The sequence below is a fragment of the Clinocottus analis genome, unplaced genomic scaffold (assembly GCF_023055335.1).
Source record: "Clinocottus analis isolate CAN_PGR_092001 unplaced genomic scaffold, fCliAna1.0.p SCAF_12, whole genome shotgun sequence".
In the NCBI taxonomy this organism is placed as follows: Eukaryota; Metazoa; Chordata; class Actinopteri; order Perciformes; family Cottidae; genus Clinocottus; species Clinocottus analis.
The window spans coordinates 1,139,442-1,164,289 of record NW_027175843.1 but is presented as its reverse complement, the minus strand read 5'-3'; the positions used below and the strand labels follow the sequence as shown (position 1 = coordinate 1,164,289).

The window sequence follows — 24,848 nt, the reverse complement described above, 5'->3', positions numbered from 1 at the left end:
CCCTAACCTCAATTTTTCAGGCTGTGCCTCGACGCCGACAAGTGACACAACACAGGTTGTGTTTTAGATTAAATATGACTGAAAGTGAGGGTTGATTAGAAGCTGTCCATGTTTGGTTTTGGAATGACAATCCAACAAATACTAGGTTTCTAATAATCCATCCCGAAAGTTGTACCTTTTAGTCTAAACGCGGGGTACAAATTACCCTCAAACGCGGCACTGCCTTCCTGTCCCTTCCAACCAATCAGCGTGTCAGGAAGGGGGCGGGAATCAGGTCGCTTCCGCTTTCAGGCTCATGTCTGTTGTTTATGAATCGATTCAACAAGGTCTGCAGTCAAAAGGACTCCACCAAGTCAGTATCTAGCTATCATTCAGCTATTTATGATCACTGATGTTTAGCTTAGTAGGAGTGTGTTCAGGTTTATAAGAAAGTGGTGTTGTAGTGGTTAGCTAACGAGTCTAAGGTACAGATAAATGTATAGCAATTAAGGTAGTTAGCCTAATGTTAACCTAAGTAACCTAACAATACTGTAAACCCCATTGTATGGTGTTCAGATGACATCACATATCTCTATTATGTTTAATTGTTTCTAACCAAATTGTGTCCTGACTAAGATAATAGAGTTAATTTCAGTGTTTCAGTAAACTGTCACTTCCCTCACATAATTTAATATAACTTTAATAGGTATTTCTGTCAGGTCACTGCAATAAATCAGTTGTTTTTTTTTAACTTAAATATCTTGTTTTAATCAAGACCAAGCTTGTTAACTAATGCAAATGCTCAGTCTGACATATTTGTTTATTGTTAAACTTAATTTGTTAGGCTATGTTTTCTCGCACGATACAATTCTAAGTGTGCTGCAAATGCAAAGAAAATCACCTGCTCACTTTATTGTCAACATTGCAAGCTCTTACTAACGCCTGCATTTGCTTCATCATGTCTCAGGTGTTTGGGTAAGACCCTGGTCTCAGAGACACGTTTGAACATCTGAAAACATTTTTTTTTAAAACACTACATGCAGTGTTAAATGTCCTTTTCTTATCAATTGAGGTAGTCCTAAGAAAGAAACATGGATGTGTTTCGCTTACATTTTATGACATCATTTATACATTAAAATTCTGGGTTAAAATCGTCACAATTTTTGCTCCATTTTTGCTCCATTTCTCCTGTCATGTTGTTGTGACTCAACAACACTCAAAAGTACCAAACTGAAGGCAGACTTCTCCAAAACAGATCCCTTAAATCATGAAGCAGCTGCCTCCGGATACGGTCCGGCTTTTGTCCAGCTCCCAGGTCATCACCTCTCTTGTGAACGTTGTGAAAGAACTGATGGAAAACTCCCTGGATGCTGAGGCTTCGAGCATTGACGTTAAACTGGTACAGTCTCTAAAGGATTTAGGAACAAGGATAAATGTATTTAGAAAAGTTTGATTGATTAGTAAATGATGAGTAGTGTTGTCTCTATTGAGCTGTTGATGCAAGAGTACATCTATGTTTTGCATTTCAGGACCTGTTTTAACCGCCTTTGTGGATCAGTGTCTTTTTGCCTATTTAGCAGCGCTATTGTTGTAATCGGATAATGCAATTTGTAAAATATAATGGTGTAAAACAACACACTGCTATAAAGACATTAATAGAGTATAGCTCTATTTTTTTCTGCAGTTTAGCGTAGTCCTTTTAAACTCCTCTCCAGTTGTACAGGCAGTCGACAGTGTTATTGAATTTTTGCAGGAGAACTACGGTTTGGACCGGATAGAAGTGCGCGATAACGGCCGTGGAATCAAAGCTGACGATACTCCCGTGATGGCCGTGACACACTTCACTTCAAAGATCTGTAGCAATGAGGACCTGGAGACACTGGAGACATACGGCTTCAGAGGGGAGGCGCTGGGATCCATCTGCTCCGTGGCCGAGGTGAGAAGTATTTAACAATTATTATGTCAAAGTCAGAATTATCGGATGTCGTGCATATTGACCTGTAAGTTGTGTACATGCACTGAGCTAATAGCAATGTTCAGAAAACAATCTCACTCATGCATACATTAATATGAATGTACAGATAGCCTGACTTTTTGATTTATCCGTATATATTAGGAAATAAATGTAAACCCTGGTTTAATGCAGTATATAAGCTGGGATTCTTGGCAACTTTATGTTTTTATTCTACTTTTTCCTTTTAGGTGTCTGTCATTACGAAGACAGAGGAGGATGACGTCAGCACCCAGTACACACTTAACTTCTCAGGGGAGATTATCTCTCAGAAGCCGTCTCACTTGGGTCAAGGCAAGGCACCGATAATGTAAACGACAAAAATCAAGGACATGTAAACCATGTTAGAGGTGTAATATTTGTGTTTATAAAAAAAAAGTTTCAAAATACCTCACACTTTGATCAGTGTGCAGTTCGATCTGTGCACCGGAGGCCTTGTTGCACGAAAAGTACATTTTATGATAAAAGCTGTTGCGCCTCTGCTCTTTGTGTTTTGTAGGCACCACAGTGAGCGTACTGAAGCTTTTCAAGAACATTCCAGTGAGACGTCAATACTACTCCAACACCAAGAAGTGCAAGGAGGAACTGAAGAAAGTACAGGACCTGCTGACGGCGTACGCCATTATAAAACCGGGCCTGAGGCTCACACTCATTCACAATAAGGTCAGTAACTAATTACTAAAAGGATTTTACTCGTGACCGGCAGCTTTCAATCAGCAGCATACGACTTTATGCATAGTTTATATTATTTACAATCAACACTGGGGACGAATTTTAAAAGCATGATTGTCTAAACTATTTTCTCACCAAGCAGTCGTATTACTGTGCTTTTTAAACTTATATGCAATTCAAAATGATTGAGGACTTTCGCAATAATCTCTTTTGAACTTGACAGTAGATGGTAAAAGTTTTGCTGTTGAAGTTTGGGACATAACAAAAAGGCAGTTGTGGTCAGCCTGGTTTCATGTCACTTTTAATGGAGTTTTATGCTGAAAAACAAACTGTTTGAAACCAATCCTGCAGCATAAATCACTTCTAAGGTGTCGATCTGCGCGATCTTTGTTTTCTACTCATAATATGACTTAATACACTGCTGCGTCTTTGATTCCTCTGGATTATTATGCCTAACAACCTTGACAAAAATGAATGTTATATGCATTACCACAGCCAAAATGATCAATATTAACAAGCCCAAGATGTCCCCAGTGATGCGGGGGTTAAATCCCTGCTCAGACAGCATGTCCTGCATGCACAGCATCCACTAGATGTCCTCACGAGTCTTCAAATGAAACAACATCACTAGCTCAAAAGCACCGTTGTGTTCCTGTGTACTTACAGTACTTGTATGTATCTGAATGTGTGGCGAAACGAGCACTGAAAGCCCGCGTGAGATTACATAATATGTAAAATCATTCATACACAAAGGAACCTAATTTAGATCCAAGAGGGAAGAAAGTTACTCTTGATAACATGAAACTTAACATTTTGATACTGCTATTACTGCTATTACTACAATTGCTGCTGCTACTACTACTACTACTACTACTACTACTACTACAACAAATGAAACTGCTACTAATCATAATATATTATATTTATCAAGCACTTTTCTAAAAAATAGTTGCTTCCAGCAAAATAAAGTATTCATGATAAACTGTAAGTAGCAACCATTAACTTTATATTGAATAAAAATGAGATTATTGCTGCACAAGAGTAAAGAGATTTAGTGCATTATTTAAAACTGTATCTGTAATAATCCATTTATTTCACAATGATCTTGGACTGAAGGGTAGTTGGTTTTGTTTGAGATCTCATAACACATCCTGTCCTGCTCTCGCACCCGATGCCGTGTGTTTTTCACTCCTGATGATAGAAATTCAAACGTGTAAAATCTCTGAAACTGAAAGTTGCAAAAGGATATTCTGGAGCTCGTTGGGTTAATTATTAATTTATTAAATCAAGCACCTTCTTGAAGACCTCCTATTTATATATTTAATATTTATTTGGCTGGTCGACGCACTCGAGGAACACAAACCTTTTGACTAACAGGTCGACTAACTCGATGAAAAAAGGTGAGTGAGTTCTTTGCCGTCTGAAAAAATAAATAAATATACCTGTAGCTGTAAAGGAACAGTAATAAGACTAATAATAACTCATTAATTACCCTCAAAACATACACCCTTACAGTTTAGTACATGTATTTATTTTGGCTGCTGCTAACATTTATTTGTATAACTGATTATTTCAGTCGGTTGAACTGTTTTTCTATTAATTGTTCAGAAAATTGGAGAAAATTCCCCATCACAATTTTCCAGAGCTCAACCGGACATTTACAAATAGCTTTGTTTCGTCTGAGCCATTATTATTAAAAATAATATTAACAAAAATGACACTTGTTGAAATCTTCACATTGGGGAAGATAGAAACCAGAAATTATTATCAAAACAGATCAACCTTCAATAGATTCTGCACTAGTATTTATTAAATACCATGTGGGATAAAGTATGTTAACCTCTAGGAAAAATACACGTAAAAAAGAGCTATTTGTTATGTACTGATGCTGCATTCAGGTTCTTTTTAAAGGTTTAATTGAGTTTGAAGTGAACTGAGTCAGAGCTCTTCACATGTCTGCAAACACAAGTCTCTCATTGCAGCCACTCACCTCGACTCCTCTGAAAACATCAACGACTGATCGTGACTTTACTTTCCACTGTGACACATGTGACTCCTGCAGCTTTGGCACTTTGCCTTCATCGTGTGTAAAATGAACAAATTGTTTGGCTGAAGTGGTCGACAATAGAAGATTAACTAAGTATAACGAGCATGAGTTTCTGATGTGAGATCAATGTCAGCTTTTTAGTTTTTTTGCATGTTTTTAACCACTTCTCTTGATTTTCTACGACCCGTCCCCTGAGTTAAACACATTTAGAGTGCACAATCATAAAAAAAGGAGTTATTTTGGGTCGCTCCATTGTATAACCCTAGATTAATTGGAATTATTTAGCAATGAGACATTTCCATCCCTTATGCCCTTTCCCACCACAGCGAAGCGTAACTGTCAGGTGCTCCGAACACAAATATGGCTGACTGTGAGCTCTGATTTGGCTGATTAAGACACCTGAGTAAGTTGCCGAACACAGCTGCGGACTAAACCCCGGATTGTGTTTCAGGCCGCAGCCGGTTCGTACACAGAAGTGTATGTAGGTGGCGTGGGTCACGCAGGGGCCACACGTTCATAGAAATCAGTTTCCAGGTGGTCGGAGGAAGGTAGCGAAGCCGTTTTCGTACAATCAGCACTCGGTAGCCCCTATCCTTTATCTCCAACGCTGCTATTTGGCCTGTGTCGTGTTTCACAGCTTCTTCAAGAACCGTTTACAGGACTGATCCGTTTACACGGGCCAAATTGCTTATTTAATAGCCGAGACATACCCTGCAAACCGAGTGCGTGCTTTAAGAAACGTACACCCGGGTAATATATTCACCGGTGGACACAAACTACGAGCCCACACGTTGTGGGTGTCAACATATTGTGTGCAGTAGATATATTTTGATCCGACACAATTCCAAGCATTTGAACTTTTTTTACATGTATATTTGTGTCACCGGTCCAGAAACAAAATTTGAGTATATACTGAATATTGTTTAGCCAATATTGTAATTGATATTTTACTGTTATAGCGTGTCGACTCAGCTGTTTTCTACAGCGAGTATTGGTATGGCATCTTGGGTTTGAAGTTCAGATAAAACCATCAGATCTTCTTTATCAGAAATAATGAAACGGTTCATTTTGAGTGTACATTTTAAAACCTATCCATTTTTCCATATCTGTTGTATTCTCTTCCATACATTTAGTTGCAGACTTCTGCTGCTTTTTGTCCATCTCTTGCTGAACGTCAGACAGAAGCAAAATGTTCGTTCCCAGCTGGACATGTGTGACTCGCCCGATGCGCACTCATGCGAGCCGGCGGGTGTCGTGTCGTTGCAGGTGGCGGTTTGGCAGAAGGCCACGGTGGCCGATCACAGAAGCGCCCTCCTCGCTGCGCTGGGAGCCGGCGCCGTTGCCAACCTGCTCTCTTGCCACCATCACCAAGAGCAACCGGAGGTGGGTTGAGGAGAAATATGCAGCGATGAGAGAGAAACGTAACAAAAGTACAGTTTTCTTTTGGTTTTCACAACAATGCTGGCAGAAATACATGTATGTGCACTACTTAAAATCATTCAGTTAGTTTGACATCAGGGCACATTTCAGACACAAAGGCAAGTCAACGTGCTTTACATAAGTATTAACATACAAAACAAGTAAAACGGACAATAAGAAACGTCATAAAAGAGAATAAATAGGAGTAAACAATAGAAATAAGGTTGGTTTAAAGGATTTAAGGGGTGCAGAAGTATAATAATGGAACATCTTAAAATGGCTGTGGCAAACAGAAAAGTTTTAAGCTTCAATTTAAAAGAATGCTCGAGAGCTAAAAAGGTTCACTTCAAACAAGATATTGAGCTGATGGAAAAACTACTTTTTGTATGATTTGACAGAGAAAAGAGATGGTCAAACTTTAATTTTGAAGAGCCCCGATTGCTGCTGTTGTCAGTATTTTGGGGAAATGTCCTGAAAGCAGACGGTATTGACTCTTTCCAGGGGGTCTGGTGCCATGCAATTAAAAACATTCTTCAGAAAGCTCGCTGGGAGAATGTCGAGGCTGCAGGAGGAAGAACTTAAACGTAACACAATCTCGTCGCGGGGTTACGGCCGATGGGATCAAATTGTGTCGCGCAGATAGAATTGGTTTTAAGAGGAAGCGTGGGGGGACATGGACCAATGGCCTCATACGGAGCCACTCACAGCTGGCCCGCTTTATTAAAATCGTGCCAAATTTGAAAGAAGACACAAGAGTGACCGGAGAGAATAACATCAGTCACCATTGAGACCATTTGTGTGACCCTTTTGCTGTGCAGGCCCTGTCTCATGCCGGGCGGGTCCAGAGCTATCAGAACGCTAAAGACTGCCATAGCAGCACCGTCCTGGAGGCTGTCAACATGGAGAAAATGGTTAAAAATCACCAAACGTTACTCAACAAGTTGATGCAGATGATTGACAGTGAGTCGGTTAGGTCATCCCTAAAAGGGCTCAACTTTTAAAACCAGCTGAAAACTGGAGATGTGTTTGGGAACACCACATTTAAGAACAATATAGTTTTGATGTCTGCTAACACTCCCACCTCCTTTTGCACACAACTTGCACTCTTTGATCTCATCCTGTGGTGCCGGCGTCCATTTGCTTTTCATCGTGGGGCCGGTCATCTTCACGAGGAACACACTCGTCCCCTTGGAAAAAGATCATCGTCGACAAGTCCGTTTGAACATTTCATGTCGTTTCGTGTCATTTTCAGTCAACATTGAAATAGAATCAGTTGACTCGACACGCGGTCGAATCTTCTTTAAGTCGGTGTCTTTGACATTGAAACAAGAAGTTGGAAACCAGTTTTTAAATATGTTGAGTTGCATGACTCCATGTCTCCATTTGTTTTTACTTGCAATTAGTCCACAACTGTCAGTCTTACATGAACTGTCCGGTCAAGATGGATCCGTTTTGCAGAGCACATGAGAGCATGCACGTTACACACTGGACCGTGAGCTAACCACCTCATCATGAGCGTCTGGGCTGACGCCAGCAAATGTGGTCAGCTGGTGGCGGGCCAACTGTTCCCTTGCCCTTTTCTTTCGAGTTCTTTCCTGATGAAGAGCGAGTGATTTTTTTTTTTTTTTCGTTGGCTAAGCTTTGCTGTGCTGATCATAATTGAATTATTGTCGAGCGGTAACTTTCTGCCCGGTCACGGTAGGTGTCATGTGGCTCGTTCCTGCTGCTCGGCTGCCGGCTAATGGAGTCTGACAGATATGGAGCAGCCCTCTTCACCCCGTTTCTCTCTCATTTTTCCCTCTTTGTTGTTGTTATTTTGCTGCTGCGCTTTGGTGCCGAGTTATGAGAACGACCTTTCACCTTTTCCCTCTTTCTCCCTTCAGCAAATGAAAGAGAAGGTTTCTCCTCTCTGTCCCCGACACCAGTGATCAAGGGAACCGGGTTGACAATTTCACCGGAGCCTTCGCTCCGGGAGAGTTGTAAGAGCCGTTCCTCTGCAGAACAAAATGTGACACTCTTTCTTTTTCTTTTTTTTGGGGGGGGTGGCTGCAGGACTACACACATCCGCGGCCCTTTCGGGGCCATAGGTGCCATTCGTGCTCTCATAAAGTGACCCTAATGAGCAGAAATGGAGAGAAGCATATGTGCCCCGACCTGAAACGGCAGTTCGTTTATTAACTTCATTAGCGTGCGTTGCTGCTAATGATGAGCGCGTGGCCATGTGGGGGGAAAAGAAAGCATGGCTGCGCCTGCCTCCAATCTGTAAAACATTTATAGCTTTCCATAATTTTCTTACTAGCTTCCATAAATAATGGAGTTTTAAGTGCAATTGTTGGGTTTTATGTCGAGTCATCAGTTTGAGCTCATGAGAACCGCCTCCGGCAGGATTCTGGGTGAAAGGTGGTCGCGTACGACGTGTTCACAGTGGAGCCTGTCTCTCCCGATTGTTATTAAAATGTACTTGGAAAAGAAGTTTGAGATTCAGACGTTACAATTTAGGTTGTGGTGCGGCTTCAGCCCTCGAGCTCATTGTGCCGTGACAGTGTGTGTCCAGTGTGCTATGACCAGACTGGATGGCTCCATGTGCAGCTGTGCTGTCGGCACAATGGATGAACCGGTGACGTCTCTTCATTGGAAGTGTATCGACGTTAAAGTTTATTTATGGTGTTACACTGTGATGCGGCTGAGCCGGTCAATTTGACAATGTTTGCAAAAGCCAGAAGGCCGTAAAGAAACGTGTCTTATTTTCCTAGTTTGTGTGTGAAACCTGCTCCGTGCTCGTCTGTTTATTGCCGTCATTGTTTTGTATTTGCATTCAGATTCTTTTAGAAGGCTTTTTTCCAAAGCCTGGAGCGGATCACTCTTCCACGAGCTCCTCCAACGCTGACAAAACGTTTATATTTGTCAACAACCGGCCTGTCCACCACAAAGATATAATGAAGGTAGAGTCATTCTGGATAACTCAATTCATACCATTTCATACCTTTTCCAAATCTTAACGCCTTCTTTTCACGTCATGTCGACCCGACCACTTCACCGTCGTGTGATCGACCATCAGCTGCTACGCCAACACTACGCCGCTCAGTACCCGGACGACCCGATCCGAAACCGCTATCCCACCGCCATGCTGAAGATCACGGTTCCACCGTCCTCCCTCGACGTCAATCTGACGCCGGACAAGACCCAGGTTCTCCTGCACAACAAGGTAGCTATGAAAGCCTTGATCCAGCCCTGCTGCATCATGGGGAATGGAGACCTTTAAGCCGACCAGACGTGATTGTATAACGCATCCTGTGCATCGTCAATACTTTCTTTTACCGTTTGTGATCCGTCTGAAATGCAGGAGGCTGTGCTGACCGCGTTGGATGCTTTGCTGGTTTCTCTCTACGGCTATCGGCCCGATGGCGACTCCCCGGCCGAGAGGCAGCTCGGCCACGAGACCTCCCACTCGCCGCCGAGCACTTTGCGGGCCGAGGCGTCGCGACCGGACGGCGAACAAAGCGCCGAGAGGGTCGACGGCGGCCACGCTCCACTGAACCGCCAAACCTCAAACACCTCAAACGGCAGCTCTTCGTCCTCGGTAGCAGAGGACTGGATCGTCAACCGGTTCCCAGCCGGGCTCGAGCCCAACTTTTCTCTCTGTGACGATGAGACGGCTCAGAGCTGCTCTCAGACGACAGCCGGACTGGGTTCAGAGGAGAGACTCGATGGCAACGCCGTGTCGGGTACAGACCGGATATCAGCTGAGGACTGGAGCCGGGGGACGGCGTTGACCGACCCGGTGACGCGGGAACCGCTGCAGCCCGTCAAAATCCACCAGCCCTCGAAGAGCGGTCGTTCTGGCTGCGACGAGATCCAGAGCCAGAGCAGTTCGGGCAAGAAGACGGTCAACGCCATCACGGAGAAGCGGGCCGCTCTGACGGCCTACGACCTGATCAGCGACCGCGCCATGAGGGCGCCGCTGTCTCCCGCCGCGTTGTTCGAGAAGGAGGCCAGAGCGGACGTCCTCAGGGAGAGACCTGCAGCCGGCCTGCAGGAGATCAGCGTCGCCGTGCGCGAGAGGTGGAAAAATCTGAGGGAGGAAGAACGTAAGAAGTGAGTTTCCAGACCTTCACCTTTCCAAGCAGTCGTTTCCATTTCTTGTTACTTGCGAGGCGGAGAGACGGGGAGGGGAGAGTCCGACCTGTCATGTGCACGTGTGCTGCCATGTCTGGAAAGAGCTGCTTTCTGCTCGCCAGTGTCTGAAGGAAGGTGAGATAGATGACATTCACCGTGGTACAACAGGTATCACTAATAGTGAAATAGCCTCCATTGACCAAGTACATGTTGTTGATTACTTGTTTTATATATTATTGCAATTGTCTTAATCTCCCATATCTACAAAAGTCACTAAGGCAATGACTGTTATGAACTGATACTTCGCTTTACAATCTGTCTTTGATAATTCTTGATTTCTAAATAGAAACCACAACAAAAGGTTTGTATCTAAACGTCCAGCTTCCACGTTCACGTCCATTTAAAATCTCACCAACTTGTCCTTCACAAGCAGTATGAGGAGTAATATATTATAATAAAAACTTATTTCATACAGCCCTTTTAAAAACAGCGTTTACAAAGTGCTTCCACAGATAAAAAAGCATACACAATAGACCAAACCATAAAAGCGTTGAACACAACCAAACTAAACAAACAGCCAAGAAGAACCGTAGAAAACTAACAAATATATAAAATACACAAACAACACCATGGGAACAAAAGAACTGCATAATAGATCAGAAAAAAGGACGATGTCACTTAAAAGCAAATCTATAAAAATGGGTTTTAAGAAGTGATTTAAAAGAAGTTATTGATTCTGCAGCCTCATCTCCTCATTGACATAGTTAATGAGTCAAGAACAAATGGAGGTAATGGGTGTTTTTTTAATTGAATTATTCAATTTTCAAACCTTGCTCCCTCAGAAAGGATTTACTTGAATTAAGGACAAATGATAACAAACTAGTGACGTGTGATGAGCGGTGAATCTGCTCATTAGTAACTTGTAGAACGGTCCTTCCAGCGTCACTCAGCGAGGAGCGTCGTAGAGTAACACCATCACGCCGCTGCAGACCAACTTAAAGTCAATGCACAGTCGGATGATGTGCACCGGCAGCAGCCGGGGCCTCGTGTAAGGTATGGCACAGCGTATGGAAAAAGACATCTGTTTAGAGTCCTGCCCCGCCGTCATGAACATGAAACAAGATGTGGAGAGCACTTGGCTCCTTTCACTGCTAAGTGGCACAGCACTTCTAGGAATTACACTTACACACATTCACCAAGCAGGTTCTTTGAATAATGGGGTGCTGAAGTGTAAGCCCTAACGCTTAACACATGAAGATCGATGGCATTACGAGTGGGGAATCAGTTTTTTTTTTGTAAACGGGAACAGATGGAAAGCTGAGCAGCCGCCGTGCTACGCAGAATTAAACGAGTAAGGTATCGACAGGCACACCATTGTTAATAAAGCAAGATTTCACAGACGTTTTAGAGATCTGTCATTTATTTAGGGGGACTTAATGCGTAGGTTACACATTGCTGCATTTTAAATGGATTATTTAAGTGTAAAACCGGTCTTAACTCAAATTTGAAGTAAGTTAAAGGCTGTTAAACAAATGTATTTCATAACCTGAACAATATAGTATCGCCCTTTCATAAAGACGACAGACAGGTTACTTTATATTTAAGTCAAACCCGGATGATATTATTTTCTCCGACTCTGAATCTTTGGCTACTGAGTAACCTGAAGTTCATGTCTAAAATCTACCTGCCCTTTTAATTTGACCTCGGCGCTCGGCCATGTTTTTGCAGGATAAATCTCCAAATGAATGCATGAATGGATCTAAAAGAGTTCTAACTCAAAGAGACTTGGCTGAACTCTGCAGGTATGAGGAGAAGGCGAAAAAACACCTGGAACACCACGACCAACGGACCAAGGCGGCCTCGGCCGAAGGCCCCCGAGAGACCGGCGCGAGCGGCCCGAGGGGCCAGAAGCGCAAGGGCCCGCCGTCCAACCAGCAGCTGCTGGACGAGCTCTTCTCTGCACAGCCGCAGAGGAAGAGGAGGAGCCCCGCGGCGAAGCCCTCGCAGCTCCTCCCCTGCAGCGTGGCCGCCCTTCGGCTGCAGCTCCAGCGCCTTTCATCCCAGAGCGCCGCGGTGCCGCGGGGCCTCCGCCTTGTAAACCGGCTGGCCCCTCAGAGCGCCTGGGTCATTTTATGTGGTCAGAGGCTCATGTTGTTAAACCCATTTCGAGTGGAGGAGGCCTTGCTGTTTAAGAGACTCCTAGAGAATAACATACTTTCAGCAGTGAGTCTCCAGAAGCCTATACAGCTAACAGATGGGTAACGTATCACTCACTCCTCACTGCAGTATGCCAACCCTGGAGAAACGTGCACACTCATCCCATTTGTTCATACATACATGAGACTATATTTCTATTGGGGCTTTTCTAAAACCGTTGTTGTTTGTTAAGCGTCTCCTTGTCTCTCTTGTGTAGAAGTCTGGGCGGCGCTGGACTTACTGAGGTTTTGTGCAACATGGAGAAACAAAGCCCCGAGCTGACCGGAGGAGGGGTCCTCTTCTCTGATCCCCGGCTGGTGGCGAACGGCTTTAAAATCAAACTCACTCCAGGTACGCTGGAAATGCACATTTATTCGCCAGTTGTGTCCCTCTGGACCTGATTACGGCCAATCAATCAGAAAACCGGCCTTTGTTATTAACCTTTTGGAAACAAATCCTCCCGCGACAATTTGAAGTCCCAGCATGCCCCATTCAGACAATCTTTTGGCATAAAATCCGTAATATTTTTCCGTTTTTGAACCGAACGACACAGTTTTTTGACTGAAACTCTTTCCTAACAGGACAAAACTTTGTTTAATTGTGATTTTTGTTGCAGGTTCTGATTCTTTAGGTCCTAATCTTTCCAAAACGGTGTCTTATTGACCGCTCCAGTAGGCATTTTTGGGGAATCTGGCTCAAATCATGATGGATGTTTATAGTTATAATCGCAATAAACACAAGTATTGGATTTAATTTGGGGTTCCTACAACGACTCAAACGCAGGGAAAAGAGGTCTAGAGACAAAATTGGTTGCACAGTTTTCAATGGGTTAAACAAAATGTGTTATTTAACAAAATGTTGGAGCCATTTTCCATCATTTAATGTCGTAGTTCACCAATCGTGTCAAACATACAGTCCTGAGTAACTGGATTAAAGTAACTGGATTAAAGGCAATTATTTCTGACATTTTCTGTGTGTCAGATTACTTGTGGATCCAAGTGAATATTCCCATTCCTGCAACATCATGAAAAACTATGAAGGATGAAATAGAGAAGTTTTACATCACCAGCACCAAACAACAAGTACATTTTAATGCAATTAAGAGAGTTTTACAATGACTCAATGTAAATAATAACACAATCTGATTACAGCATCTTTATTCTCACACACACAAACACACACACACACGTAAGAGGAGTAAAGTCAAGTTCTGTAACAAATTATCTTTGAACAGAGTATTTTATCATTAACCAAAGAATCTGATAACTGGAAACAACACATTAGTTTTAACACATCTAGTATAAAATATAACGCAATCATATTAAGTTCATATTAGATGTAATGATCAGAAAGCTTAATTATGTTTATACTGAGCACAGTTCTTTTTTCAGGCAGATATTAATAAATGAAGTCATCGAGACGGGTGGTCTTAGTTATGAATATAACTGCAGAATAACTCCAATTAAAGTTGTTTTTGTCAGCTTCTTCATCCTGATGGCGACATTATTTCTCTGCTCGCTTGTTGGTTGTTTTTGTTGCTGGAGCGGTTCACCTCCCTCGACCTTGGCGCCGCGCCCGCCTGCGCGGCCTCGCAGCGGGCTTCTGCCCCACAGCGCATGTGTTGTCTTTAAGAAATTCAAGGAATTTTCATCTGGCTCTGCCAGCCTCGAGCGGGTGTGCAAGGTGGCGGCACATAGACGCCGCTTCACTGCACGCTCACATCTCTCCTGCGTCCCTTCAGCCGGCACCGAACTTTTACTTTTACGATAAAACGTTGCTACGTTCAAGTTGAGTTGCTCTGCGCATGCGTTTCTAAACGCGTCCTGGACTATGCAGCGCAGACATATTGAAGTCCAAATATTATACCTGCCTCTATTTGTCCAGGTTTTCATTCTGCATCCAAAGTCGTGTGTCAGAAATATAAATTGTGCATGATTTGCAGTATTTCCTCGTGAATGAGAAGCTATCATTCTTCCACCCTACGAGACAACTTCCTTCCAGTCTGCTGGGGCTTCTATTAGTCATTTAACACTCCATTTGGCTCTTCGCTTGCTTGTCTCGGCTGTACTTCCAGCCCGTAAACCACAATATTTATTTATTATTCTTTCCTAGAGATAGTAGTAGCGTCTGGAGTATATTAATCCTTGTTTTCTGCTTGTTTTGGCCAGGCCTCACGTCCGCCGAGAGACATCTGGAAGTGACAGCGATGGCAGACTGCGTGCCTTTCCTCGGCGTGGACGACCTCAGGGAGATCCTGACAGCAGTTCTTCACAGGAAGGCCCGGACCGTGCGAGAGTGCCGACCGCTTAAAGTCACAAACTACCTGCAAGTGAGAGACGCTAATAATTAAGAATATATATCCATACACTACCGTTGAAAGATTAGGGTCACTTAGAAATCAAAGAAAAGCACTGATTTTAAATGAAGATAACATGAAATGAATCATAAATACACTCTCTACATTGTTAATGTGGTAAAAGACTCTTCTAGGTGGAAACGTCTGGTTCTTAATGAAATATCTACAGAGGTGTATAGAGGCCCATTTCCAGCAGCTATCAGTGTTCTGATGGTACATTGTGTTTAGAAGACTAATGGATGATAGAAAACCCTTGTGATGTTGTCACACAGCTGAAAACAGCTCTGCTGGTGAGAGAAGCTATAAAACTGTTCTTCCTTTGAGCTGGTTGAGGATCTGGAGCTTCACATTTGTGGGTTCATTAAACTCTCAAAATGGAAAGAAAAAGAGAATTTTCATATGAAACTCTCCAGTCTGTACTTGTTCTTACACATGAAGGATGTTACATGAGAGAACTGAACGGTAGTGTATAAATATATACTTGTATCTTTATCTAACGGCATCTTTCACCTCACAGGGTGAAGCAGTACGTCTTGCCCGTCAGCTCCCTACACATTTATCCAGGGAAGATGTGAAGGAAACTCTTCTCCGGATGGATCAGCAGCTCCCTGAGAGCAACCGGAGCTGCATCCACGGACGACCTTTTCTCCAACTCCTGTCTGACGTCCCTTCTACAGACCAGGAAGCTAAAGCTCTGCTGAGGCCGTTAGCGCTGTGAGAAGATCAAAAACATGACAGCAGAGCAATATCTATGATTTTTCTCAATGTTATCTTCCCCAGTTGTTTTCATTCGGCTCAAATGAACTGAACTGCGGTACAGAACAGAACAATAAAAGTATTTTTTCACATTTTGTGCAGCTTTTAACTCATTGGATTGTTAGTTTCTGCATTTTGAAATATTCCATCCCATTATCCGAACCACTTATCGTCTTCAGGGCCGCTGGAGCCAATCCCAGCTGACATCGGGCGAAGGCAGAGTTTACCTGGACAGGTGGACAGTTTATCTGAGTGCACACACAGAGACGACCACTCACACCTACGGGAAATGTCTAGTCTTCAATTCACCTGAGCCGCAAGTCTTTGTAAAGAAGTCGGACAGGAGGCCTCATCTGAGACCTGAGCCCTCCTGCTGTGCGGCGACAGCGCGCGCCACTACACCATCCTGCAGCCCTATTTTCCGATATATTACGTGCAATTAATTGTATCCAGAATTCCCGAAGCCGAACTATTATGATTGAAGAATATTCTCAGTTCATGTTCTCAGCTTTGAGCGTTCCTAATACGTTATTTAGTGGCCAATAGCTGAGGACTAGACTTCAGTGCATTACTCACGATATAAATGTGCTGATAGCCGAACGTTTCCAAGGAACTGGAAAGGCTCGCCCGAGGATTTGCAGGTGGAGAGAAAAGACATCGCATTGGTCACACGTAACAGTGCAACGGCAGTGAATATATTTAACTTTGTCAGCAGATTTCATCCTCCGTACAGTCACTTCACATGCAGAATTGCTCTTTGTCACCGTTTGATTTTTATGTTTTGGTTTCGTAGATTGACTTCTTTTATAATAGTTTGCATTTTTTTGTGGATCGACGGCAGCGTTCTGCAGCGCGCAGAAGGATATCTGACTCTGACTTGAGTTCTGTCCAAAAGCCAGAGTCTCTCGCTCCCCCTGAGCCTCGTTGTGGCACCAGAGGAACGGCTATTGGCAAGCTCCAACACGGGGACGCGCGCTGCCAGCTACTACCCATAATTCTCTTCGCTCAATTAGTGCCAGCTGCTCGCCCTTTAGTATTGACAGATACTTGTATATTATCCCTGGCGACATTAAATGCTTCAGAGATTTGCACTGTAATTTCAGCCACAAAGTTTATCAAATCCTTGACACTGCGCTAACTTGTGGCGTTGCCACTTCCTAAAGACATTAAGGCCATCGCGCCGTCGTTCTGGTGTTCAGTGTTGCTCGAGGTTTCCTGTGGGCAAACATTGAATTAAGCTTTACTCTACGACTGAAAAAAAGAAGACTTGGGAGGTTAAAGTCTCAAAGCATTCATATAATTCCATAATTATTTTCAATGGACCTTATGTAATGGGAAGCGGTGTTACCTGAGCACGGGACTTCATTGGAAAAAGTTTGCTTTTGTCATTACGGAAACGTCGAACACACCTGGATAACAGGAACACGTGAAGCCACACGAGGTTTCCACTCATCGCCTTTTCATATGGACACCGAATCCCACCGCGGGGGAAGTGTGCAATCGGACCGCTCGTCTTATGATAATATTATAGTTAGGACCGTGAAAGGTCAACCCTCAGCACACGTCTTGTTTTACGTGGCCTCTGCTGAGAGGAACCCACAGATGGCTTCAGCATTGCTGCAGGGCCAACACTGCAAAGTGCCTCTGGGAAAGGGGATAAATGCCAGTGAGGACCTCTCACCCTTCCTCCTCTCCTCTCTTTACTTCTGCATGGACTCTTGTTGAAAACCTCTCACTCCTCAGTCGCTTGTGTCCAGAAATGCGTGCAGCAGCAGAATCTGCTCCGTACACGCTCGAGGGGCATATCAGAGTAATTGGCGAGGATTAACTGATGATCATCTTTTAACCATGTGACCACACTGTTTAAAAGGTCAGCAGTGGTTCATTTTGCCAGCTGTTTGTAAAGCCACCTGTTTCACTGTTTTTGACATTTTCTGCAGCCGCATTGAGGTATTTGCTAATGATTGACCCCGAGCTGAAGAACAGAATGAAAGCAACGGCTTTGGAAGTCGTGCAAAACGTTGAAGATCCAAAACCCACGATACAAAAATACTCATTTCGCATAGAGCGTCACCTAGATAGTTATTTGTTCTCCGATTACTGCCCTAATGTGCAGAGCGACTGCTTCTCAGGTTGTAATCAGCAGCCAGGGCAACTGTACACCACTCACAACTCAGAGGTAACACAACTCAGAGGTAACAGTGCGCAGTCATCACATCCAAAATAAAATGACATGAACTAAATTTAACCCCTTTGCCGCTCTATTTTTGGAACTGTTATGAGAAGTAGTCACGTAGACGAGAGCACCTTGCACCATGCAACACCTGTTTCTGTTTAGAAATGTGAAACTAGATGGAGAGAATGTAAAGGTAATCACATGAGGGGAAAATAGATGGTCAATAGATTAGAAACACGTCTTCAGAGCGTGATCAGAAGTAATCAATAACCAGGCCGTACTTTTCATTTGAGCTTTTATTTTTTATGTCGCCAGAAGAATCTAAAGTTTCGTCTCAACCGAGGTGCTCTTCGGACCGCCAGAAGACGCTTTGGATGTGGAGGTCAAGTCGTCCTGGCGATGCAAAGACGTCTGAACATACGGAAACGCACATTTTCAACGTTCAGCATCCAGAGATGGAGCCAAACGGGTTTTTTTTGTAACATTTGGAAACGTCAACAAGTAAACTCCATTCACACAGCAGTTAAACAGGTGTGCCGGGGTCAGAAAGCGGCCAGGACAAATGATGGATCACGTATTTCCCCGATGACGCACCGCTCTCGTCTTTAACCAGTGGATCTCTGCTTGAAGCGCTGCGTCTGTCTGAAGCCTTTAAAATGAATCACGCTGATCTTCAACGGAAAATACGTTGTATATTTGTTTGGGGGATTTTTAAACCCGAGCAGATGAGCCGAGCAACAGCTTTGTGATCGGCTAATGCTAACATGCTCACAATAGCAATGCTAATGTTACTTTTTTTTTTTACCATTAGCATATTAGCATGAGGACGTTTGGTGTTGCAGCTGTTTATAAACCGACATTTTGAACCTGAAGGCAATAAAGTTTTAAAGTAATGATCACCAGAGTTATTGAAATTCATTCATGTGTGTAACATTGCCTATAGACCCTTTCACAGATTCAAAACAATGATAACGTACGCTAGCATAGCGTGACGCTATGCGAGGGCATTAACAATCAAAGGTGGTCAACACAACCTAAACACTTTTGACACTCTGACTTTCCAAACCTGTTCGCTATCAGCGAGTGGGTGGAAGACATTAACAAGTGGGATAATACTTAGTGGCCAGATATGTACACGTATTTGGTGGAGAAACCTAGCTTGTAATCTTACACCAGCGAGAAATTACAAGCATACAAGTAACTCGAAGCTACAAGTACGTTAGCAGTGCTCATGTATGGAACGTCAAACACGACACAGACTTTAAAATGGCGCTACAAATGCGAGCGCTCTGGTTCAGTCCAGTGGTGTGATTGACAACCCGCAGCCATGGAAGCTGTCGGTTTAACGAGTGATATTTAAACAGCGACTCTGCCAAATGCGTCAGTGGTTGCTCGTGGTACGGGCAGCTGTTGAAAAGAAAACTGGACAGGAAGGTGTCCTCATGAAGGCCTTCAACCAATTCAGAATACACACCAATCAGTGTTTATTATCTATGCCAATCATTTAAGTCACTACGCGCCATCGTGGACCCGTTCGGCTGAGGGTCACCAGTTAACACGGTCAGTTCTTAAACGGAAACACCTGGTGCTCTGAAACGGTGGCGATCCTCTCGGAATTCAATTTAAAAGCTTGCTAACTTCTCTGGATGGCTGGTGGAAAACGCCACTTCGGTTGCCAACATGCGCGCGCAGGGACGCGGGAAGAAGGGGCGCTTATAGGGGCTGAAGCGTGAACTGTTAGGAGGCTAAAGTGTGTACTGTTAGGAGGCTGCAGTGTGTACTGTTAGGAGGCTGCAGCGTGAACTGTTAGGAGGCTGCAGTGTGTACTGTTAGGAGGCTGCAGTGTGTACTGTTAGGGGGCTAAAGTGTGTACTGTTAGGAGGCTGCAGTGTGTACTGTTAGGAGGCTGCAGTGTGTACTGTTAGGAGGCTGCAGCGTGAACTGTTAGGAGGCTAAAGTGTGTACTGTTAGGAGGCTGCAGTGTGTACTGTTAGGAGGCTGCAGTGTATACTGTTAGGAGGCTGCAGTGTGTACTGTTAGGAGGCTGCAGTGTGTACTGTTAGGAGGCTGCAGTGTATACTGTTAGGAGGCTGCAGTGTGTACTGTTAGGAGGCTGCAGCGTGTACTGTTAGTGGACTGCAGCGTGTACTGTGAGGGGGCTGCAGTGTGTACTGTTAGGAGGCTGCAGTGTGTACTGTTAGGAGGCTGCAGTGTGTACTGTTAGGAGGCTAAAGTGTGTACTGTTAGGAGGCTGCAGCATGTACTGTTAGGAGGCTAAAGTGTGTACTGTTAGGAGGCTAAAGTGTGTACTGTTAGGAGGCTAAAGTGTGTACTGTTAGGGGGCTAAAGTGTGTACTGTTAGGGGGCTGCAGCGTGAACTGTGAGGATGCTGCAGTGTGTACTGTTAGGAGGCTGCAGTGTGTACTGTTAGGAGGCTGCAGCATGTACTGTTAGGAGGCTGCAAGGAGGCTGCAGCGTGTACTGTTAGGGGGCTGCAGTGTGTACTGTTAGGGGGCTAAAGTGTGTACTGTTAGGGGGCTAAAGTGTGTACTGTTAGGGGGCTAAAGTGTGTACTGTTAGGGGGCTAAAGTGCATACTGTTAGGAGGCTGCAGCATGTACTGTTAGGAGGCTGCAGCATGTACTGTTAGGAGGCTAAAGTGTGTACTGTTAGGAGGCTGCAGTGTGTACTGTTAGGGGGCTAAAGTGTGTACTGTTAGGAGGCTGCAGCATGTACTGTTAGGAGGCTAAAGTGTGTACCGTTAGGAGGCTGCAGTGTGTACTGTTAGGGGGCTAAAGTGTGTACTGTTAGGGGGCTGCAGTGTGTACTGTTAGGAGGCTAAAGTGTGTACTGTTAGGGGGCTGCAGTGTGTACTGTTAGGGGGCTGCAGCATGTACTGTTAGGGGGCTAAAGTGTGTACTGTGAGGAGGCTGCAGCATGTACTGTTAGGAGGCTGCAGCATGTACTGTTAGGAGGCTGCAGCATGTACTGTTAGGAGGCTCACATAATAATCACATATCACATAATAAGACAATGTCATCTGAAGATTTCACTGCAAATCTTTAATGATGAATTATACACAGATTTGTGTTTAAAATCCAACTTAAACTCTGTAACCTGAGCGGAGCAGCCAGTGGGACACAAAGAGTATGCAAACTAAACATGACACTCAACTTTAAATGGCAAATAGTTGTTTTCTGCAAAAATAATGCTCTAAATGTTAAATAGAGAACTTTTAATTTACGACGTGAAACCTGTAGTGTTTCAAAATAAAACTACATGCAAATAGATGAGGGACTGTTCTCTGGTTTCTCACTGCAAGTGACCCCATCACGCTAACACTTTTGAGTTTCTGAAACAAAAGAAAGCCATTAAAGAATCTCTGAATTAGATGCAGACAAAAAGGGTTTTAATCTGTCACCAAACCCCAACACACGCCGTCAACACCCAACCTTCCCAGAAGGACTTCATCAAGCATCTTGAACCGTTAACCACGCCGCGGTCCATATGGGACCGTCCATAAAAGCTTTGCTGCATCTACGTTTGTGTTTTTCAGCTGGTAATTGGTGGTGGTGTCGTGCTGTGACTGTGCACTTTTCTGCCAACCACAAAAGAGCCACTTAGTTGTTTTTATGGGCTTCAGGCACACACTAATGTGATGGGTGTTAAAAAGCCACGGGTTCTCAACGGTTGGAGAATTTACAGCCACACCACATTCAATTTCATGGGTCAAGGGCATCCACAGTGGGGCCGTGATGTCTATTCCTTTTTTCCTTTTTAATCACTTGTCAACGATTCCCACAACACGTTTTTGAAGTTGTATTCCAAGACACGCTACGTGGAGGGATGCATTTCAGGTAGTGAGAGGAAGGAGAACGATGCATTGACAGAAATCCACGGGGCAAATAGGTCAGACTGCTCGATGAATATCTGCTTTCTAGAATATCTGCTTTCAAGGAATATCTGCTTCAGCTGCAAGCCTGAAGGTCACGAGACGTTTTCAGGCTTCGAGAGAATCAAACTTTGCAATAAAGACTGTTTATTTTTCAGATAAACATGCCGTTAACGTGCTGAAACCTTACTGAAAGTTGTATTTCCCTTCATATCAATACATTTTAAGCCTGTGTTCAGTGGACATATCCACCAAGACGTACTTCTTGAAAGTCCTGCTTGACGCATGAATGTCACTCAACTGAGCTTCTTTTATAATTAATTGTGCGCAGTAATCTTTAGAAACGTACCATAAATGTTATGACTGAAATGTCAAAATTTATCCCGGCCCCTTGACACATACCTGATTCTCCTCTACATCCGTCTGTGTTAAGAGCATAGGCGTACTACCGAGAGACAGGAGGTTTCCATAATCTGCCCTCCCTTGGTCTCCTCGGAGGAACATCTATTCTTCATCACTGTCAACCCTCCGTCCCCCAGAGACTCCCGGCTTCGCTGCCTTGGACCTCGGATGGCTTTGGGCCACGTCGTTGGCTCGTCACCGAAACCCCTCCTCGCAAACAAACACTGACGTTTGAGGAATTTTGTAAACATATCTGGAGCGAACGCGAAATTTGCGCCGTCTCCAAAACGTCCAGTCGCTTTAGAAAGCCATTAATCACACGATGGCTTCCCAGAGGTGGCTGTCAGTCTCGAGCTAGGAGGAGTGATTCCTCATCCCTAAGTGAAAAAGCAAGCGGAGTGCAGACGGAAAGGATAAATCACTGGAGAAGTGACGACAGCTAGCGTTCAGCAGCTGGCCATCTGGCCCTTATCGTGTCCCAGACTGGTTGATTTTATTGCTTTTCATTGCTTTCCGTAGACCCAAGAGGGATCTTCACAAACAACCTGTCAATCTGGCTTGAGGTGATCATCCTCTGCTGGTTGGCTAAGTGATTACAATGTGCATCTTGTACATCGTGCTCTCATAACAGAAAGCTGTGGCACGTTGTTCAAGTCGGACTGGACTCTCTGTACTCTGTGCAACTCCAGTTACTGATATCTGTACAGTATCTGACATTATTAGTGGCGACGCATTCATGAAAATGTTCTCTACGTTGTCACATCAAACTGCATATTTAACAAAGCTCCCCTTGTGACACATGGGGGGGGTCTGGTGTTGGTTTAAATGTTTCTTAAACTATAATTATGGATCAAAGATCAGGAGTCTATAATGTAAGGATGTGGTGGTTGTCGGGAAAATTATCATTATCTTCTTATCTTGAAAAGTATCATGGCAACACCTTGCTCTAGAAACATGTCGAAAACATTTACTTGATTCATGATTGAAAGGAGAGAAAGAAACATCAAATTGTTATTACGGTAAAATGTTAACGTTTAGAGACCCACACAATGTTTTTAGGGAGTCTTTAAGGGGGAATCGCAGGTCGGCATGTAACAAATAGAGGTTGTGTACAACATCTAACAGCTGGGAACCTGAAGAGAAGGATGAGATGAGATGAATGCACAGGTCTCTGGCTTATGGTCCTCCAGGTTTCACGAAGCTGTGATCATCCCAGAGGTCACAACAGGTCATTTCATACAGTGATGTCTAGATTTTAAAAATGGACGAACATCATCACGCATGATGACATCAGTCCCACCTGTCATCTACTTCCAAGACTGTTTAGTTTTAGACTGAATGCAAAGACTGCGTGTGTGTGTGTGTGTGTGTGTGTGTGTGTGTGTGTGTGTGTGTGTGTGTGTGTGTGTGTGTGTGTGTGTAACCATGAAACTCACTTCATTCACATCTCTTGAAGTGAGACATTTAAACTGGTCATTCACGTTTTTTGAGGATGTCAATCGTCTCCATTTGAGGAGCTCAGCTTTTTGTTCATGTTGAGGTTCCTACCAAATAGTCTTTTGGGGAGATACAATACTTCCTGTGCATTATTGCTGTGAGCATTATTTATTTAGGATTCATGATGTCATCTAACCTTGCAGGCAGCGTTCGCTTCCCTCTCTTGATTTGTCATCGGTCTTGGACCGCGTTGTTGTCGAGGAAAATCTCTGCGTCGTAGAGCGATCCGTCAGCAGAAACACTTCTACAGATGAGTTGCACATCTGTTGAAGGCTCCAGATGTTTTGGGACGCACCTGGCAAGCCCCTTTTCTCTCCCAACTGGCCGCCCGTGGCCCCGCAGCAGCCGGGGCAGGGTATCCCCTCTCTTGTCCAGATGTGGGGGAAATCCGGAGGCCTACGGAGACGCTGCTCTTTACGGCCAATTGAAATATCTACGATGGCTTCTATGGAATATTGGAGACACGGCGAGGAAAAGCCGGTCGTTAGGTGCAATGTTTATTCAAATGTTTTTCCTATGGTAACACATTGCAAGTGTAGTCTTACCTGATGCACAGTAATCCCAATGCTGACAAGATTCAAACCTTTCTTAAAGCAGTACGCCTTGAAAATATGATTCCTCCTCATAAATTAACACAGAGGATATAATCATTGTATATATATATATATATATATATATATATATATATATATATATATATATATATATATATATATATATATACTTTGAATTGAACAGGAGCAAACATTACCTCGTTGAAAACTGTGGAACCATTTTTGTCTCTAGTCTCCTTTTCTCTGTGTTTGAGTTGTCATATGAACCCCAAATTAATTCCAATACTTGTGTTTATTGTATGTATTTGTTCAGCAAAGTCGTGGGAAAAAAATGTATATCTGCAAATAAATCACTTTTAAAAGATATTTTGATGGTAACTATGAACATCCAGTGTGATATGAGCCAGATTCCCCAAAAAAGCCTCCTGGAGCGTCAATAAAACACCTTTTTAGAAAGATTAGGACCTAAAGAATCAAAATCGGCAACAAAAATCACAATAAAACAAAGTCTTGACCTGCTGGGAAGGAGCTTCAGTCAAAAAACTGTGTCGTTCGGTTAAGAAATGATGCTAAAAGATTGTCTGGATGGGGCATGCTGGGACCTAAAATGCAACGTTCCAATGATCCTGAACTGAAATAATGGACTGGACTGTAATGATACCCGCGTCCCAACAGACTCAACAGCTCAGCTGATAACTCCTGTGAAACACGTCCACTGCAGCAACTTTGACCTTCAGCTTTCTCATCTCGTCACCCAGCGAAGACAAGTTTTCTAT

At 43.7% G+C, this 24,848-nt stretch overlaps 1 protein-coding gene across 2 annotated transcripts; it reads left to right on the top strand.

Annotated features, from left to right (window-relative positions):
* Positions 1–290: 290 nt before the first annotated feature.
* Positions 291–15,649, top strand: pms1 (PMS1 homolog 1, mismatch repair system component). 2 transcript variants are annotated; one of them, XM_068573099.1, is made up of 13 exons: positions 291–352; positions 1,235–1,378; positions 1,733–1,915; positions 2,182–2,284; positions 2,490–2,653; positions 5,976–6,092; positions 8,948–9,070; positions 9,187–9,333; positions 9,472–10,223; positions 12,047–12,502; positions 12,658–12,791; positions 14,609–14,769; positions 15,314–15,649. In XM_068573099.1, exons 2-13 carry the CDS (start codon positions 1,247–1,249, stop codon positions 15,512–15,514), a joined length of 2,673 nt encoding a protein of 890 aa, XP_068429200.1. In that variant the 5' UTR covers positions 291–352; positions 1,235–1,246; the 3' UTR covers positions 15,515–15,649. The 2 variants fall into 2 exon arrangements, 1 of the variants encoding a protein (XP_068429200.1); XR_011077320.1 differs by lacking the exon at positions 15,314–15,649 and having other exon boundaries at positions 12,047–12,467; positions 14,609–14,738.
* The last annotated feature ends 9,199 nt before the right edge of the window (positions 15,650–24,848 follow it).

What these genes read in the sequence shown, in the direction of transcription:
- pms1 (XM_068573099.1), top strand. Translation starts at nt 1,247, where the DNA reads ATGAAGCAGCTGCCTCCGGATACGGTCCGGCTTTTGTCCAGCTCCCAG. An exon ending in ACCACAAAGATATAATGAAG is followed by an intron (nt 9,071 to 9,186) that starts GTAGAGTCATTC and finishes ATCGACCATCAG; the next exon opens with CTGCTACGCCAACACTACGC. An exon ending in AAGTCACAAACTACCTGCAA is followed by an intron (nt 14,770 to 15,313) that starts GTGAGAGACGCT and finishes TTCACCTCACAG; the next exon opens with GGTGAAGCAGTACGTCTTGC.